The sequence below is a fragment of the Nomascus leucogenys genome, chromosome 17 (genome assembly GCF_006542625.1).
Source record: "Nomascus leucogenys isolate Asia chromosome 17, Asia_NLE_v1, whole genome shotgun sequence".
In the NCBI taxonomy this organism is placed as follows: Eukaryota; Metazoa; Chordata; class Mammalia; order Primates; family Hylobatidae; genus Nomascus; species Nomascus leucogenys.
The window spans coordinates 94,205,871-94,224,686 of record NC_044397.1 but is presented as its reverse complement, the minus strand read 5'-3'; the positions used below and the strand labels follow the sequence as shown (position 1 = coordinate 94,224,686).

Below are 18,816 nucleotides of genomic sequence, written 5' to 3'. Positions count from 1 at the left end.
CAGTGGTGGGGAGCTTGGTCTGAGGGGAGGCGGGGGACACGTGAGGCTCTTGCTGCTGCTGGCAAGTGCCAGAAGGGCCACCGTGGTGGCTCACGCCTGTAATCTCGGCACTTTGGGAGGCTGAGGCGGGCAGATCACCTGAGGCCAGGAGTTCGAGACCAGACTGGGCAACACGGTGAAACCCCGGCTCTACTAAAAATACAAAAATTAGCTGAGGGTGGTGGCTACTCGGGAGGCTGAGGCTTGAACCCAGGAGGTGGAGGTTGCAGTGAGCCCAGATCATGCCACTGCACTCCAGCCTGGGCAACAAGAGCAAAAGAAGAGCGAAACTCCTGTCTCAAAAAAATAAAGTCCCAGAAGGTCTTGGGGCTAAGACATGGGTGGGGCTGGGGGCAGTGAAGTGACCTTTGAGGATGGGACCTGGCACCGCACAGGGCAGGCTGGTCATGAGACCCGCACGAAAGATCTCAGCATTGGGAGCTCAGGCTTCCCCGCCCCGTGCCAGGTCTGGGTTCTGGGGCTGGAGTGTGGGGCCTGGGTGTGCCCAGGGGGTTCAGCCTGAGGGTCTGAGACTTTTCCAGGGCAGGGAATTTGACGAGGGCCTGAGCACTGGGCTGGCCCCCCGGGTGCCCACGCCTACAACTCACTTCTCACTGGGCACGACCTCTAGCAAAGGTCAGTATTGCCTTGGCCTGTGGGGGTCCCCAAGGTTTCAGGGAGAGAGGAAAGGACCCTCGAGCTTCGGCAACAGCGACAGCCCAGGGCCTGGATGGGCTTCCGGTGGGGAGGGCCCTGTGGCAGGGGTGGGGGTCATCACATCTCAGACCAAGGCCAGGACATGGCCGGAACCATGGGATCAGAGGGACTGATAGCGGTCTGTCAGTGACAGGAAGCTGGGCTGAGACAGAGAGGGAGACAGCAAGTGACAGAGACAGACCGAGGGAGAGAGACAGGAGAGAGAGCAAGAAACAAAGAGAGACACAGAGGGAGACGGAGCAAGAGACAGAGACAGAGGGAGAGAGAGAGACAGGGATAGACAGAGACAGAGGGAGACCAAGGGAGACGGGGAGATGGGAAGAGGGAGACAGAGGGTCTCTGAGTGCCCAGCAAGTGAGGGGAGGGTGGCCTCCCAGCCTTCAGGTCCAGAAAGCAGCTTCTCGTGGCCGTGACTACTGAGCCAAAGTCCAGGGTCCCGGGGCACAGCTCCCCTTCCTGCAGCGGCTGTGCAGGACCTGAGGACCTGGGGAGCCCTCCCCCCTGGGCAGCCCCTCCTGCTTCCCTTCCTTTGGAAGGAGCGGTGCTGGGTCTGAGCCCCAGCCCATCTTCCTCACCAGGGCAGCAGGACCAAGACCCACGATCCCTAGGCTAGACAGCGGCACCTCAGGGGGCACGGCCCTCACCCACAGATGCCCAGGCCGGCCTGGTCTTCTCTCAACACCCCCAAGCCTGACTCTGTGAATGTCCTGGGGTTGTGAATGTCCGCGATGTTGGGGGACCTGCTGGCCCTGTCCCCACACCGCTTTCAGCCTTTCATCACCCAACCAAAGGCAGAAGCTCAAACGTGGGCACCAAAGTCTAGAGGACGCACCAAACTCCAGGCTCCAAGCACATCCACCCACGGTGGCTTTATTCAGTCACGTCCCCACGCCCACGGCCCCCTCCACCAGGCAGACAGAGGGGAGGTCGCCCCACCGCAGCACCTGGGGACCTCGGGCCGGCAAAGGGTCCTGGCCAGTGGACACCGACCCCAGGAAGACGCGGTCCCCACCTGGAGCTTTCCTCGGCTGCCCTGGCCCTTAAGCCCGTCCTGAGGATTTGTGCTTTGACTCTGACAGGGAGCAGCAGGAAGCTGCCAGCCCACTGCCCCCACGGGTGTCCTTGGAGGGCAGACAGCGGCGCGGCGCTTCCTCAGCTCCCACAGTCAGGCCCCATCAGGGATGGTCACAGTCCAACCACAGGGGCGACTCTGCCCATCAGTCCCCACCGGGACAGCGACCAGATCCTGGCTGAGGCAGCGCCGAGACAGGCCCTCTCTATGGGCCTAAGGTCAATGCAAGTGGGGGCTCGCTGGGCCCAGGCCAATGAACCCACCTGTAGGAGCCCTCACTGGGCAACAGGGCCAGGAGGGCACCAGGGACTGGCCGCAGAGTCCACTCAGGGCAGGCGTCTGTGGCTTGGAACCTGCCCTCGCCAAGGCACTGGGGGTTAAGGAGCAGATCCCTCAGACGGCCTTGGGCCAGAAGCTCCCTGGAGAGACGGGCACCTCGCCTCGCCCTGTCCCAGTGGCTCCTGGCATCCCTGGGAGCGTCAGCACCACCCCAAAGCTGGGTGCCTGTGTCGCCACTAAACAGAAGGGAAACCGAGGCAGGGGGGCTGGCTGGCAGTGGAGCATTCTGGCAGCGCCGGGCGACCGAGCCCCGACTGGCAGCGGCTGGAGTTTGGTTTTCGGAAGCGAAGGCTGGCGTCAGCACACCGGGAAGGCCGCCCAATGACGTGCCTCGACTGTTAGATTTACTGAAGGAGGGCGGCCTCCTGGGCATGCCACTCAGGCACGGTGAGGGTCTGTGGCGCCACCAGCCGCGTGGCAGGGCAGAGGGTGGCGCCGTCCTGCACATCCCCCACAGCAGACCAGTCCCGTCCTCACGCTGCACAGTGGATGATGTGAGTTTCGAAACTACACCTTCAGACCGAGAAACCCTCCCAGCTGTCAGTGATCCTTGGCGCCGAGCTGCCGGGCACCTGCTGGCTGCTCTCCAGTCTCAAGGAGCTGGGACAGTGGGTGTGGAGAGGAGCTGGTCTCGAGCCCCGAGGTTGTAGGGAGCTGGACAGGGCCCAGGAGCACCCACACTTCCCGAAGCCGGACCCTGTAGAGGACGAGCATGGAGGGTCTTTCGGGTGGGGGCAGCCCCAGCTGTGTGCCCCAAGGCCCCGGGAAGTGGGGACGGGCCGAGGAGGGAGCCAGCAGCACGGCCTTCCTCCTGGGTGTCTCCAGGGCTGGGCTCAGCCGCCGAGCCTGGTTCACGTGGGGCCGAGGGCCGCGTCTGCAGGCGGCTCCAGCGGGCAGCACGGGCTCTCGGCAGGGCCTCTGGAAGGACAGGGAGGGCTGGCTTAGCGACTCCAGGGACGGGGACGCCTGGGCTCTGCTGGGGAGATGGGGAGCTCTTGGGAGGCGCCCGTCATCCCGACCACATGTGTTCACCAGGCAGGCCCCACTGCCAGGACCCCACGCCAGGGAGCCCCCATGGCCCCGCAGCACCTGCCCTAGACGTGCTCCATCTCTGGGTCCGGGTCGGGCTCCTCCTCCTCATCCTCCTCGTCCTCCTCGTCGTCTTCCTCAGCGCAGGCCTTGTCCAGCGGTGCCTCGCCGTCACGGGCCAGCTCCTCCACGTGCGCCAGCATGTCGGCCATCAGTGCCTCCTCCAGCCGCTTCCGCACCTGCTGCACCAGCTCTTCCTGCTTCCTGGGGACACAGGGACCTTGCGTTACACCCAGGTGAGGGGCCAGCAGGACGTGGACACAGGATGAACGTGGGGACCTTGGCTGGGAGGGGAGGCCCGAGGGATCCACAGGCAGCCACAGGACCAGCCCTGGCTCGTGCCACCCTTCCCTTCACAATCCACGCAGAGAACGACCGGCTGCCGCCGGCCATCACCAGCGTCTGCCACCCTCCCAGATGGCCCACCTGCCACCTCTACTGGGACCAAGGGAGGGACTTGACCCCTCAGTCTCCAGACCTGGCCCTGAGCCTCCCCTGGGCTCAGCTGTGTAAACCCTTGCTCCTGTTCCTTGACAGGCACTGAGTGGGGCAGGAAAACCCTCACCAGGCCAGGTAGAGGCTCACACCTGTAATCCCAGCACTTTGAGAGGCCAAGGTGGGCGGATCACTTGAGGTCAGGTGTTCGAGACCAGCCTGACCAACATGATGAAACCCCATCTCTACTAAAAACATAAAAATTAGCTGGATGTGGTGGTAGGCGCCTGTAATCCTAGCTACTTGGGAGGCTGAGGCAGGAGAACAGCTTGAACCTGGGAGGCAGAGGTTGCAGTGGGCTGGGATCGTGCCATTGCACTCCAGCCTGGGCAGCAGAGTCAGGCTCTGCCAAAAAAAAAAAAAGCCTCACCAAAATCAGCTACCATCAGCCCACGGCACCCCCACCCTCACAGGCCCGGGGTCACCTTTCCACTGCCCACTACGCACCAGTGTGCACTCCTTTACCACGGCTCGGGGGGCCTGAGAAAAAGAATCCACACCCTCGTCTCAACCCACCACCAGGGATGGGGGCCTCCTCGGGGCCCACAGGCTGATGCCGGGCACTCCAGGGTGGCCGCTCCTCTGCCTGCCACCTCCTGGGCCGCAGCACGGGCTTCTGCCTCCCTCCTCGGCTGCCCAAAGAACCCCTCCTTGTCTCTGTTCTGCTTTCACTCCCAGGTGAAGCTGACTGTGTCTCTCCCCAGTTGTGGCCGAGGCTCAGGTGCCCCCTGCCCCCGGGGTCTCTCTCCAGCGGCTCCCGCAGACCTGAGCTGCTCCCTCTCTCTGTCCCCACCACCCGGAACACTCTGGCTCACCTACTTGACTGCAGCTCGTCGTCTTTCCAGACAGGACCCCACTTCCAGCTGAACCCACCACCAAGTTCCTAATTTCAATGCCCTTTTCTATTTCTACAAGTTCTTACTTTATTTTTTTAACTCTGTCACCCAGGCTGAATTGCAGTGGCAGGATCTCAACTCCGCCTCCCGGGTTCCAGTGATTCTCCTGCCTCAGCCTCCCGAGTACCTGGGACTACAGGCATGCGCCAAAACACCCAGCTAATTATTTTATTTTTAGTAGAGATGAGGTTTCACCATGTTGGCCAGGGTGGTCTTGAACTCCTGACCTCAGGTGATCCTCCCGCCTCGGCCTCCCAAAGTGCTGGGATTATAGGTGTGAGCCACTGTGCCCAGCCTTATTTCTGCAAGTTCTGCGGGGCTTTTAATGATCTGCCTGCTGTTTCTCACAGTGTTCTTTTCTTTTGTTGACAAGTCTTCCTATTTCACCGTCTTTTTCGGGGAGTTGTCTGAGTGTGTGGAGAGTGTAAATGGACCTCAAACCCAAATGAAGGGGCCCAAAGGTACCACGGCTGGAGGAGGATGCCGCCAGCCGCTCCGGACGGAACTCTTGGCGCCCAGTTTGTGTGCTTGCGGGGGTGGCGTCTCAGGTCCCTCTCTTCACCCTGCGTGGGGGCACAGGGTCTCTTCTTGTGCCCAGGGGCCTTTAACCCCGGCTGCTGCCACAGGAAACCTGCATGCCCAGCGCCTCCCTGGCCGCTCCGGGCCTCGGCTCCTTGTTTCTGGAACCGTCAAGTTTCCTTTCCTTCCTCTGACCTAAGCCGTGTGCTGCACTGAACGTGAAAGGCCCCGTCTTCTCTCCAGCACTTCCAGAGTTTCCTGCAGGCGCCTCCATCACCGGGGGGCCTTGCGTCCACTCTGCACACTGGACGTGGGTTCGGCCCTGAGGCCTGCAGGAGGGCCCCTCACCCGTGGGCTGCTCAGCCTCACCTGACTGCTGCCTGTTTCTGAGCGGCCGTGTTCCCTGCTGTGCGTTCCAAGGCTCTGCACGCCAGAACCACCCCTCAGCAGGCACCCTGAGCCATCTCCCTGAAGGCAGAGCGCCCTGGCCTGCCCTGTCCCTCCATCTCCAGGGCCCAACATGGAGCCCAGCACCCAGCACAGCCAGTCCTCACAGGCTCAAAGGACCATACTCTTTTCACAAATGTTCCTCCAAGGGGAGCCTGGCTCGCCCTGAACCCAACACGCGGGTGAAACAGTTCATACTGCTCCGACGATGGGTCCCCTTGCCCTGGCTATCTCTGTTTCAAAACCCCAGCAGCGTTGTGGGGAGATGGGAAGCACGCAGGCACACGGGGACCACAAGAGACAGGGTGGAGGAGCAAGGGCCGGGCCAAGGGGCTACCTGATGTCCTCGTCGGTCACCATGAAGGCTTTGCACAGGGGCTGCGTGGTGTTGAGCCACACGCCAGGGTTCTTCTCCACGGCGGCCGAAAGCTGTCCCGTGATGGGCATGGTGCTAGTGTGCAGGGCGCTGGCGATGGCCGACAGCAGCGTCTCATCCGTGCAGCCAGGTCCCACCCCTGCCAGGCAGTGGACAAACAGCCGCAAGTGGAGACGTCACCACGGGGCAGCTATGGCCCAGACAGGCCACGGAAATGCCCCAAGAATGGGAGCTGCCACCTTCTCCCCCCGACTCGGGTTCCATTTCTAAATTCCCTCTCCTACTTGTGTTACTGCATTCATAACCGAAAAAGAAGCAAGTTAGGCCAGGCGCGGCGACTCCCGCCTGTAATCCCAGCATCTTGGGAGGGCGAGGTGGGAGGACTGATTGAGTTTAGGAGTTCGAGACCAGCCTGGACAACATAGTGAGACTCCTGTCTCTACGAAAGAATTAAAAAATTAGCCAGGTGTCGTGCTGCATGCCTGTGGTCCCAGCTACTCAGGAGGCTGAGCTGAGAGAACCACTTGAGCCCGGGAGGTAGAGGCTGCAGTGAGTAGTAACGGCACCACTGTACTTCAGCATGGACCATGGAAAGACTGCCTTTTGTTTTCTGGGACGGGTTCTAGCTCTGTATTTTCCTTTTTTTTTTTTTTTGAGACGGAGTCTCGCTCTGTCACCTAGGAGAGTGCAGTGGCACGATCTCGACTCACTGCAAGCTCCGCCTGCCAGGTTCACGCCATTCTCCTGCCTCAGCCTCCAGAGTAGCTGGGACTACAGGCACCCGCCACTGCGCCCAGCTAGTTTTTTGTAGTTTTAGTAGAGACAGGGTTTCACCATATTAGCCAGGATGGTCTGGATCTCCTGAACTCGTGATCTGCCCGCCTTGGCCTCCCAAAGTGTTGGGATTACAGGCGTGAGCCACCGCGCCCGGCCTTGCTCTGTATTTTCTGTAGAGATGGGGTTCTTCTCACGAAGTTCTTCTGAGATCAAGTGAAACTCCTGCCTCAGCCCCCCAAAGTGCTGGGGTTATAGGTGTGAGCCACTGTACCCAGCCGACCCTGTCTCAAAAAACCACCACCAAAGCCATACACCACAAAAACCATGCAAGAGCTGCATTCTTTGTTCTGTGGTGTGGGCCTGCTGGGAGGGTACGGGAGCAAAATCAGCTGTCCTTGTTTGTGTATTTATGATCTCCATGGCAAAACTGCACGTCCAGCAGGTGAAAACAGCCCCAGGCCTGCGCCACACCTGGAAGCCACAAAGCCCCACCCGCAGGGTCTCCAAGGTCAAGAATGAAGAGCCCAGCCCAAGTGCCCTTACCCATCCCCAACCCCTTTGGGTCCCCTCCTCCTGCCCCCGTCGCAGGCAGATTTGCCCTAAGCACCCACAGCAGGAACAGCCATCCACCCTGCCAGGAGATGAGGGCACCTGCAGCGCCTCCAACCCACCCGGCACATCCCCTTCCGCCTCCCCTCAGGGTGCCCGCTCACCCTGCAGGCCCTTGGGGAGGTCCATGGTCTTGACCAGCTCCTCAGCAATGTCGAAGGCGTTCAGGCCGCTCAGCTTCTTCTCCCAGAAGAGCTGCCCCAGACACAAATGTGAACCTCAAGAGCAGCCCTGCCCTCTCCCCACTCCAGGTCCTTGCTGGGCTCTAGGGAGGCCTACCTGGCCTCCTTGCCCCATTTGGGTCCCAATGGGGCATCTCCCCTCCCACTGCCTTGGGTCTCCAGACCCTGCCCAGGCTTTCCACAGCCAAGGATCCAGTGGACGTTCGTAAGTAAGAATAAAAAATACACATGGGGTGGCTCACGCCTGTAATCCCAGCACTTTAGGAGGCCAAAGTGGGTGGATCACCTGAGGTCAGGAGTTTTGAGACCAGCCTGGTCAACATGGTGAAACCCCTTATCTACTAAAAATACAAAAAAAGGTCGGGTGTGGTGACGGGTGCCTGTAATCCCAGCTACTCAGGAGGCTGAGGCAGGAGAATCACTTGAACCCGGGAAGTGTAGGTTGCAGTGAGCTGAGACCGCACCATTGCACTCCAGCCTGGACAACAAGAGCAAAACTCCACCTCAAAAAAGAAAAAAAAAAAAAAAAAATCAGCCGTGCGTAGTGACGGGTACCTGAAATCCCAGCTACTTAGGAGGCTGAGGTGGAAGGATCACTTGAACCCAGTTGAAACCAGGAGGCAGAGGTTGTAGTGAGTTAAGATCCTGCCACTGCACTCCAGCCTGGTTGACAGAGCGAGACTCTGTCACACACACACACAAAAAAAGAAAAAAAGAAAAAACAAAAAGAAAATACACACGGTTCTCAGGTTTTTAACAAGTAGGTTACACAGTCACATATGGGCAGTCAACCCCCTGTATCTGTGGGTTCCAAAACCACACACCCAACCAGCTGCAGACTGAAAATATTTGGGGGGAAAAAAAGATAAAAATAATACAACAGCTGGCCAGGTGAGTTGGCTCACACCTGTAATCCCCACAATTTTGGAGGCCTAGGTGGGAGGATCACTTGAGGCCAGGAGCTTGACACCAGCCTGGGCAATATACAGAGACCCTGTCTCAAAAATGAAAAACTAAAAAAAATGAATAAAACACACACAACAAGGAGTGTCACAAGCATCTACACCTCATGAGGAACCTAGAAAATACCTGCAGGTAACGTGTAAATATTAGACTGTTTCCATTTTTTAAAAATATTTTTATTTTAGTTTTGAGACAGGGTCTCGCTCTGTCACCCAGGCTGGAGTGCAGTGGCACCATCTTGGCTCACTGCAACCTCCACCTCCCGGGTTCAGGTGATTCTCCTGCCTCAGCCTCCTGGGTAGCTGGGATTACAGGTGCCCGCCACCACACTCAGCTAATTTTTGTATTTTTAGTAGAGACGGGGTTTCACCATGTTGGGTCAGCCTGGTCTCGAACTCCTGACCTCGCAGGTGATCCACCTGCCTCGGCCTCCCAAAGTGCTGGGATTACAGGCGTGAGTCACTGCGCGAGGCCATACTAGGCCATTTTCTATGAGGGGCCTGCACATCCCCAGATTTTGGTATCTGGGGGTTGAGGGTGGGGCGTATCCTGGAACCAATGCCCTGCGCATTCCAAGAGGGGACCGCAGGACTGGGTCTTGCTCCGTCCCCCAGGCTGGAGTGCAGTGGTGCGATCACAGCTCACTGCAGCCTCAGCCTCCTGGGCTCAAGCAATCCTCCCACCTCAGCCTCCCGAGAAGCTGGGACCACAGGCGCGCGCCACCACGTCTAGCTAATTTTTTACTTGTTTTTCGCCTCGTCATGTTGCCCGGGCTAGCTTGGAACTCCTGCGCTCACTCCGTCCGCTCCACGTACGATCTTATTCCAAACGTCCACCCACCAAAGTGAACAAGCCGGCCGAGAGGGCTGGGGGTCGCTGTGCGTTGAGCTCACCTGGCGCGGCTGGTCCACCGCCTTCTGCGGGTCGCTCTTGACCTTGTTGCTGGGGTGGTTGGTAATCTTGGTCACCGGCTGCTTGAAGATGGACGCCGTCTGGCGCACGGGCAGCGCCGTGTTAAGGTCAGGCTTGCCCTGCGGGAGGAAGGATATGCAGTCCGGCCTGGGGGCTCCCCGGCGGCGCGGAGCCTCAAGGGGTGCGGGGCCCGGGTGACCCCCCGCCTTGCCGGCGCCCCTCGTTTCCCCTGCGCCCGCCAGGACCCCCACGGTCCGCGGAGGCCGCTCCCGCAGGGTCGGCCCGGCCAGCTCTGGAGCCCCCGCCGCAGGCCGCGTCCTCGCCATGCGCTCTGCGCTCTGCACCCTGTGGCCTGCGCCTTCCGGTCTGTGCCCTCAACCCGCTGTGACCTCCTGCGCTCAGGACGCCGAGCTGTGTCGCCTGCAGCTCACGTCATGGCCGCGTCCCCGCCTAGAACGCCCCGCGCCGACGTCACCTGCGTGACGCCACCACTCACCTTGACCTGGTTGGAGGAGTCGTAGCGCACGCGCTGGCGGCTCTTGTTCATCTTGCTCATCAGCATCTTGCCCGTGCGGAAGTCGAAGGTGCTCAGGTCCATGGAGCCGCCCAGGTAGCGCGCCAGCTGCGGCTTGCTGCGGAACTTCTTCCCGCTCGGGCTGCAGGGAGGCGGGACGGTCGGCGCCCCGGGCGGACCCCAGACCCCAACCCGGCCCTGACCCCAGACCTTCATCCCAGACCCCAGCACCCCACAACTGGCCCCCAGATCTGGGCGCCAGCCCCAGACCCAGAGCGCTGGCCCCGATCCTCATACCCTGGCCCTAGCCCCAGCCTCCACATCGGATCCTTGCCCCAGACCCCCAACCCCCGTCCCCTCTGAATCCTCCCCGCCGTAGACCCTGGCAGCGTCAGGCACAGCAGACGCTGAGTTCGGGTACAAACGCTACTACCTACAGGAGTTTGGGCCCCGGCTCTGGGAGGATGGCTCACATTTCCAGAACATTCCAGAAATGGAATTTAGGTCACATTCTTGAGAAAAGACCCCACGGGGAACAGGTATGTGAGGGACAGCCCTAAAAGCAATCTCCTTCCACCTTGGGGTTACAGCAGCAGGGCCAGACTGGGAAGGGGTCTCGTTCTAACATCTGGGGCCAGGCCCTAACAGCTGCTTGGGCATAACCCGACTGCAGAGCTCGCAACAAGGCAGCCAGGTAAACACAGACCTGCTCTCAGACACAGGGCTCTGCGCTCAGCCTGCCACAGACAAGCGCCAGCAACTCATCCTCTCCAGGACATAAGGACACCCACCTATGGGTTGCCCTGTGTGTCACATGTGGTCACACTACAGGATGACAAGCACCCAACCCAACACATCACCATCATGGTTGGGATGTAAGATGGAACAACCATGTTGGAAAAGCCTGACAGCTCTTCACCAAGTTTCCGGATGACCCGGCCACGCCACTCTTAGGTATCTGCCCAAGAAATGAGCACACATCCACACCATCGCTTCTACACAGATGTCCCCAGGAGCCCTACCACAGGAGCCAGAAGGTGGAAGCAGCCCAGACGCCTTCAATGGACGAACGGACAAACGCCCATCCACACGATGGGACACGACTCAGCCATGAAAAGGAGCGAGGCTCTGACACAGGCCACAGCGTGGATGCACCTTGAGGACGTCACACTCAGACGCCAGACACAAAAGGCCACACAGTGTGTGATCCCATTTCTATGAAATGTCTAAAACAGGATAATTCAGACAGGAAGGGGATGCATAGTGCCAGAGACTGGGGTGCGGGATGTGGAGTGGCTGCTGATAGGGACGGGACTTCGTTTCTTTCCTTTTGGAGATAGGGTCTCACTGCCGCCCAGGCTGGAATGCAGTGGCTCAATCACCGCTCACTGCAACCTTGAACTCCTGGGCTAGGGTGATCCTTCCACCTTAGTCTCCCAAGTAGCCAGGACAACAGGCACAAGCCACCACGCCTGGCTAATTTTTTTTTTTTGAGATGGAGTCTCACTCTGTCGCCCAGGCTGGAGTGAAGTGGCTCCATCTTGGCTCTCTGCAACCTCCACCTCCCAGGTTCAAGTGATTCTCCTGCCTGAGCCTCCTGAGTAGCTGGGAGTACACCACACCTGGCTAATTTTTGTATTTTTAGTAGAGACCAGGTTTCACCATGTTGGCCAGGCTGGTCACGAACTCCTGACCTCAGGTGATCTGTCCGCCTTGGCCTCCGATTACAGGTGTGAGTCACCATGCCCAACCTTTTTTTTTTTTTTTAGAGGGAGTCTCGCTCTGTCACCCAGGCTAGAGTGGGCAGTGGCGCGATCTCGGCTCACTGCAACCTCCGACTTCTGGGTTCACGCCATTCTCCTGACTCAGCCTCCCGAGTAGCTGGGACTACAGCTGCCCACCACAATGCCCGGCTAATTTTTTATATTTTTAGTAGAGATGGGGTTTCACAGTGTTAGCCAGGATGGTCTTGGTGCCTGACCTCATGACCTGGCCCCCTTGGCCTCCCAAAGTGCTGGGATTACAGGCGTGAGCCACCGCACCCAGCCAATTTTTATATTTTTTTATAGAGATAGGGTCTCGCCACATTGTCCAGGCTGGTCTGGAACTCCTGAGCTCAAGCAGTCCTCCCATCTTCCCTCCCAAAGCTTTGGGATTACAGGTGTGAGTCATCACGCCCTGCCGCTTCTTTTTTTTTTTTTTTTTTTTTTCATTTTTACTTTTAGACCCAGGGTCTCCTTTTATTGCCCAGGCTGGAGTGCAGTGGTGTGATCATAGCACACTGCAGCCTTGACCTCCTGGACTCAAGGGATTGTCCTGCCTTGGCCTCCTGAGTAGCTAGGACTACAAGTGTGCCCCACCATGCCCAGCTAATTTTTAAATTTGTTGCATAAATGGGGTCTTCCTATGTTGCCCAGGTTGGTCTCCAACTTACGATGTCAAGAGGTCCTCCTGCCTCGACCTCCCAAAGGGATTACAGGCGGCAGCCACTATGCCTGGCTGGTTTATCTCAATAAAATCATTTAGAAATAATAGCACTTGTATGGTGCTTACTAGGCCAGGTACCTCAAACATATTATGTCTATAAACTCAGTCAACAGTCACTTTTATTACTAATGCATCAGCCTGAGATTGGTGGGTAGCTCTGTTTTGCTGTTTTCCCAGAATCCTCTAGGGCAGGCTCCTCCTGTCCTCTTCTGCCCCTGCCCCAGACGTCCTGGCCCATGGCAGACGCCGTATGTCAGACAACTGAGACAGCTCAGAAGAATCTCCCATAGCCAGAAGGAAATTCAATTCTGCAGGCACTGCACAGAAATGCTTGGTCCCATGCTTAGCTCAATCGCCTCTATCCAGGATCTATGTACTGGGCTGATACATAGATCACAGGAAGTTTTATTTCTCTCCACCCCCGCCCCTCAACCCCGGGCAAATTCCATGGTCCACAGGGACACGGGCGGGCTCCAGCATGTCCACTAGGACAGGGCGCCTCAGGGAGGGCACGAGGACAAGTGCCTGGGGGTCTGAAACCACTGAGGGCTCTTCCCGGAGAATTTACTTTTGGGACTTACTCTTTTAATTACTCTCCGGGCTGGCTGATGTTAAATCGAAGCTGGTTTGCCCAGGGCAGTGGAAAGAAACCAAGAAACCAGAGGCTCACACTCAGGCTTCGCGTAGCCACAAGGAAGGAAGAAGAGACCCCACAAAACACTCCCAACAGCTCTTTGCCTCCGGTCACCCCAAAGAGAGGCTGTTCTGCCTTTTAAGATGAAGGGAAACAAGGCCGGGCGTGGTGGCTCATGCCTATAATCACAGCACTTTGGGAGGCTGAGGTGGGTGGATTGCCTGAGCTCAGGAGTTCGAGACCAGCCTGGGCAACATGGTGAAACCCGTCTCTACTAAAATACAAAAAATTGGCGAGGCACAGTGGCACGCGCCTGTAGTCCCAGCTACTTGGGAGGCTGAGGCAGAATTGGCTTGAACCCAAGAGGCGGAGGTTGCAGTGAGCCGAGATCACGACACTGCACTCCCACCTGGGTGACAGAGCAAGACTGTGTCTCCAAAAAAAAAAAAAAGGTAGAAGGCGAACAAGAGACACAGATCACAGACTGGTTTTTAAGACTGGGGGTGGGCGCACAAGGCAGTGGTAAATGGGCCTGGGGTTCTTTCTGGGGTGATGGAAATTCTAAAATTGAATCTGAGGATAGCTGCCCATATCCGTAAATGCGTGAATATGCTAAAAAAACCATTGACTCGTGCATTTTAAATGACTGTATTGTATGGTACATAAACTGTATCTCAATAACACCCTCTCAAAAAGAATAAATGCGGTGGTTCACACCTGTAATCCCAGCACTTTGGGAGGCAAAGGTGGGCCGATCACCTGAGATCAGGAGTTCGAGACCAGCCTGACCAACATGGTGAAACCCCATCCCTACTAAAAATACAAAATTAGCCAGGCATGGTGGCACATGCCTATAATCCCAGCTAGTTGGCAGGCTGAGGCAGGAGAATTGCTTGAACTCGGGAGGTGGAGGTCGCAGTGAGCCCAGATTGCACCATTGCACTCCAGCCTGGGCAACAAGAGCGAAACTCGGTCTCAAAAAAAAAAAAAAAAAGAAGGCAGGCGCAGTGGCTCTCACCTGTAATCCCAGCACTTTGGGAGGCCGAGGTGGGCAGATCACCTGAGGTCAGGAGTTCGAGACCAGCCTGGCCAACATGGTGAAACCCCGTCTCTATTAAAAATACAAAAATTAGCTGGGGGTGGTAGTGGGGGCCTGTAATCCCAGCTACTCGGGAGTCTGAGGCAGGAGAATCGCTTGAACCCAGGAGGTGGAGGTTGCAGTCAGCCGAGATTGCACCACTGCACGCCACCCTGGGTGACAGAGCGGGACTACTTCTCAAAATAAATAATAATGAAAATAAAAAATTCGCTGGGCATGGTGGCACATGCCTGTAGTCCCAGCTACTCCGGAGGCTTAGGAGGCAGGATCGCTTGAGCCCAGGAGGTCAAGGATGCAGTGAGCTGATTGCACCACTGCACTCCAGCCTGGGTGACAGAACAACACCCTGTCTCAAAATAAATGAATGAATGCAAATGCAAGATAGAGGGGGTTAGCGGTTACCAGGGGCTGGGGGAGTAAGAAGCGGGGAGTGACTGCTAATGAGGACAGAGCTGCTTTTCAGGGTGATGAGAATGTTCTGGAATTAGTGATGGTTGCACAACTTTGTGAATGTACTAAAAACCACTGGTGGCCAGGTGTGGTGACTCACGCCTGTAATCCCAGCACTTTGGGAGTCTGAGGTGCTGGGGTCAGGAGTTCCAGACCAGTCTGGCCAACATGGCGAAACCCCTTCCCTACTAAAAATACAAAAATTAGCCGGGAATGGTGGCGGATGCCTGTAATCCCAGCTACTTGGGAGGCTGAGACAGGAGAATCGCTTGAACCTGGGAGGCAGAGATTGTAGTGAGCTGGGATCGCGTCATTGCATTGTGGCCTGGGCCAAGAGTGAAACTCTGTCTCCAAAAAAAATCCCCACTGAATTGTATATTTCTAAAAAGTAGCTTTGGCCAGGCAGTGGCTCACGCCTGTAATCCCAGCACTTTGAGAGGCTGAGGCAGGTTAATTGCTTGAGTCCAGGAATTCGAGACCAGTCTAGTCTAGGCAACACAGCGAAACCCCATCTCTATAAAAATAAGCCAGGTATGTGGCACGGGCCTGTAATTCCCGCTACTTGGGAGGCTGAGCTGAGAGGGTCACCTGAGCCTGGGAGGTCGAGAATGCATAAGCTGTGATTGTACCACTGCACTCCAGCCTGGGTGAGACCCTGTCTCAAAGAAAAAAAAAAAAAAGGTAGCTTTTGTGGAATGTGAATTGTATCTCAATTTTTAATAAAGGTTATGCCCATCTATTGACACAAAAAGATGTCCTTGAGATTTTATTCAATGAAAAAAGAATAGCCTTGATCAAACCACACGTATAGAAAAAAGGGGGCATCATAGCCTGAACTCTCCCAGGCACCCCCAAGAGAGAAGGCAGTCTGGGAGCCTGCAGCCTCAGACTAAAGCCTGGGTTGGGGCCCCAGACCTGCAGAGGGTGGCTCTGGGCTGAGTCGGGCTTCACCATCTGTAGAGAAACCTGAACTCTCTAGCCTGTTTAGAGGAGAGCTTGTCCCTGCTTTTCTCCACTGCTAGACCTTCATGCACAGGGCCAGGGCCCAGAGTGGGAATGAGAGGTGGGGTGATGACAGCCTCAGGATACTCCGCTCAAGCTGGCCCTGGTTCTAGCTCCCAAGCTGCAGCCACCTCTTAGGGGGTTCCTGCTGCCTGGACGCCTCTCCCTGTCACTCAATGTCACGTCCTCAGAGAGGCCCTCCCTGACCCCAGTCTCATTCAGGCCCCGTCATCTGCCCTCCCAGATTTCAGCATGTGTCACCGCAGATCTCAGGACTGTACCCACGGCTGTAATGGGAAATGGCTGGTGCCCTGGCTGTCACCTGTAAGCGGGAGGGCCCGCCTCACTCCTGGCTGAATGGTCGGGATCCAGGCAGCGCCTGGTGCTGGGGAGGCTTGTTTTTGACAAGGGGCTGCAGAGGCCGACACAGACCTGCCGTGGACTCTACGGCAGCCTTTGGGAGAAGGAAGCCCAGAAACGTGCTTGGAGGAGCGTGCGGGCAGGCCCGGCCTCCTGACAGAGGACAGAACACAGGGCTGCAGGCTTTCTAAAGAGCCAGAGAGCCAGTGAAGGGGGCGAGTACCAAAGGGGGATGCACGAGCCTGTCCCTCAGAGACAGGGATTGCAGTCCCACTATGCCAATGCCTGCAATTACAGGGTTCCAGCTCATAAGGGTACACACTTGGGGAGCAACTTTCCCCTCTCTTGCTGTCCTCCAACTTTCCAGGAACCAGTCCCTGAGCTCCTCCTGCAGGACGAGGCCCCACACACTGCTTCTGATCACAGCCATCCTTTCCCCGCTCACTTTCCTCACTTTATCTCCCCAAACCGGGACAGTCAAGAACCACAGGGGACCGAAGTGCACAGTGGACGGAGCGGTCGTTCTGACCCTCCTTGGCTCGTGGAAACCACCCGCCCTCACCTGGGCGGTCTCTGGCCCACAACCCTGAGCTGTGGGAAAAAGGAGGACCCGCCACACACCCCCCTTTACCCAGGTGATCGGCACATGGCAGGCGGCCGCTTTCCCCTCCTGGGGGACCTGAAAGCGCCGCGGGACACTGAACCAAGGGGAGGGCGCAATCAAGGCTGGCCCAGAATCAAAAGCATCTTTCCCAAGCCAGGAAAAAAAAAAAAAAAGGAGGACAAACAGCAGGTGGCCGACTGTCCGGGGCTTGGCTGCAGCAGGCGACTAAGTCTTTGTTCCACGGAGGGGGTTCCCCGCGACATTTCTGAGCAGCACCTTGCTCCAATTTGGGGAGGGGGGGGTCTCTGAAAGCCTTCGACCACCAATAACATCCAAGCAAAGACTACCGTCAGGTGGGCTCGGAAAGACGCAAGCCTCAGGTCTCTACCCTGAGGGGGCCACGACCCAAGACGACCAGAGGACTCGGAAGGAGTCGGGGGAATACCTTTAAAAAAAAGCAACGCTGCGCGGGAGACCAGTCACCCTGAGGCGCTTATTCCCAGGACTGGGGTGAGCCCAAGAACCCATATTTTCACGCAAGCCCTCCCCGATGCCCCCATGAGCCCTGCTCCCCGAAATCCCGGCTGGTCACCCCCTCGGGCTCTGCGCCACCCCAGGAGCGCCCCAAGGCACCCCCCGAGTCTCACGGGAACCAAAAGGACAGCCCACCCTCCACCCCTGCCTCCCGGCAGCATCTGGCCGCCGCCAGGCGCCCCTGGCCCAGCGCGCACGAACAAAGGCCGCAGTCGCCGCCCGGCAGCCAGTCCCCGAACGGCCGGCGGAAAGCCATGCGGCCCAACAAACGGCGCACGCGCACTGGGCCTCCGCGCGCCGGGCGGACACGCACGCAAGACGCACGCACGCACGCACGCACGACGCACGCGCGGGGCCCAGGCCGCGGCCCGGGGCAGGGGCGCCGAGGCCGCCGCAGAGGCCGCTGGGAGGCGCCCGTTGAGGCCCTGCGCGGCCGGCGCGCTCATTCACCTATAGTAAAAGACATCCCTGTGGCCGGCCGACAGCCCCGACCTTCTGGGCACTTCTTCCCTCTCCCAGCCCTGCGGGAGCGCCGGGCACTCCCACCTCTTCCGCTCCATTGCGCCCGGCTCCTCGGCCCGCCGCCGGGCCCGCCGCCGCCGCCCGGACCCCCGGTCGCCGCCGCCGCCTCAGCTGCCTCCGCTGCCGCTGCCGCCGCCGCCACTTGCCGCGGCTGTTCCGGCCCGCGGGCCCCCGCCCTCCGCCCCCAGCCGGGCGCGCGCCGGCTTTGCCGCCCTCTCGGCCCCCTCCCCGCGCTCGCCAGCCCCCGCTCGGGGGGCCCGCTCCGCCCACCCGCCCGCGCGGGGCCCCGCGCTGCGCAGCCGCGGCGCCAGGCCCCCGCCCCTCTACGGCCCCGCCAATCAGCGCGCTAGGAGGGGGCGGGTACTCAAGCGGCGTGCGCGCCTGCGCCCTGTGCCTTGCGAGCTGCTAGTGCCCTGCAGCTGTGCCCGGAGCCCGCGCAGCTCCTTTCACTGTGCCCTGTTTCCCCCGGCCGCTTGGTGCGCGTGCGCGGGGACATGCTTTCGGACTAGTGGGGTCCTTTCCCCCGACCTTTCTCCAGCCCAAGTCTTGGGGACTCTGGCCCAGTGACTGGACCTCGACTTCCACGCCCTCCTGGTCTCCCAGCTTCCGAGCTTTTTATGAGCGTCCAAATCTGGGGGACATCTCCCGTGACCACCCCCTCCATGCCCCCAAGTTCCCTCCAGTAGCTTTTTTTTTTTTTTTTTTGAGACGGGGTCTCTGTCACCCAGGCTGGAGTGCAGAGGCGCGATCTTGGCTCACTGTAGCCTCCGCCTCCCGGCTTCAAGCTGTTCTGCCTCAGCCTCCCAAGTAGCTGGTTCCATGGGCGGCTAATTTTTGTATTTTTAGTGGAGACGGGGTTTCACCATGTTGGCCAGGCTGGACTCGAACTCCTTACTTCAGGTGATCAGCCCACCTCAGGCCTCCCAAAGTGCTGGGATTACAGGCGTAGCCACCGCGCCCCGCCCAGCTGCTTTTTGACCCCTCAAAATTCAGGAATCTGAGGCCCCCGCTCCCCGACTCCACCCCCTGCACCTTAGTCCAGCCACCATCTCTGGCCGGGAGAGTTCCAGGACCTTCCTGTGGAATCGCCCACCCCCTGTTGTCTCCCCTTAACCCCTTCCCCAGCCAGCCAGAGGGATCCTGAAAGGGAAACGGGTGGACTGCCCCCAACCAGTTCC

General features: G+C 58.6%; 1 protein-coding gene across 2 annotated transcripts; it reads right to left on the bottom strand.

The window, feature by feature from the left end:
* Positions 1–1,593: 1,593 nt before the first annotated feature.
* MBD3 (methyl-CpG binding domain protein 3) lies at positions 1,594–17,831 on the bottom strand. 2 transcript variants are annotated; one of them, XM_030795924.1, is made up of 7 exons: positions 17,567–17,831; positions 9,929–10,088; positions 9,414–9,551; positions 7,480–7,570; positions 5,951–6,128; positions 3,257–3,460; positions 1,594–3,085 (listed from the first exon to the last, which is right to left on the bottom strand). In XM_030795924.1, the coding sequence occupies exons 1-6, from the start codon at positions 17,674–17,676 to the stop codon at positions 3,262–3,264; spliced, it is 876 nt and encodes a 291-aa protein (XP_030651784.1). In that variant the 5' UTR covers positions 17,677–17,831; the 3' UTR covers positions 1,594–3,085; positions 3,257–3,261. The 2 variants fall into 2 exon arrangements, with proteins under 2 accessions (XP_030651784.1, XP_030651785.1); XM_030795925.1 differs by having other exon boundaries at positions 17,663–17,821.
* Positions 17,832–18,816: the final 985 nt, after the last annotated feature.

What these genes read in the sequence shown, in the direction of transcription:
- MBD3 (XM_030795924.1), bottom strand. Translation starts at nt 17,676, where the DNA reads ATGGAGCGGAAGAGGTGGGAGTGCCCGGCGCTCCCGCAGGGCTGGGAG. An exon ending in CGGTGGACCAGCCGCGCCAG is followed by an intron (nt 7,571 to 9,413) that starts GTGAGCTCAACG and finishes TGTCTGGGGCAG; the next exon opens with CTCTTCTGGGAGAAGAAGCT. An exon ending in GTGACCGACGAGGACATCAG is followed by an intron (nt 3,461 to 5,950) that starts GTAGCCCCTTGG and finishes CTGTGTCCCCAG; the next exon opens with GAAGCAGGAAGAGCTGGTGC.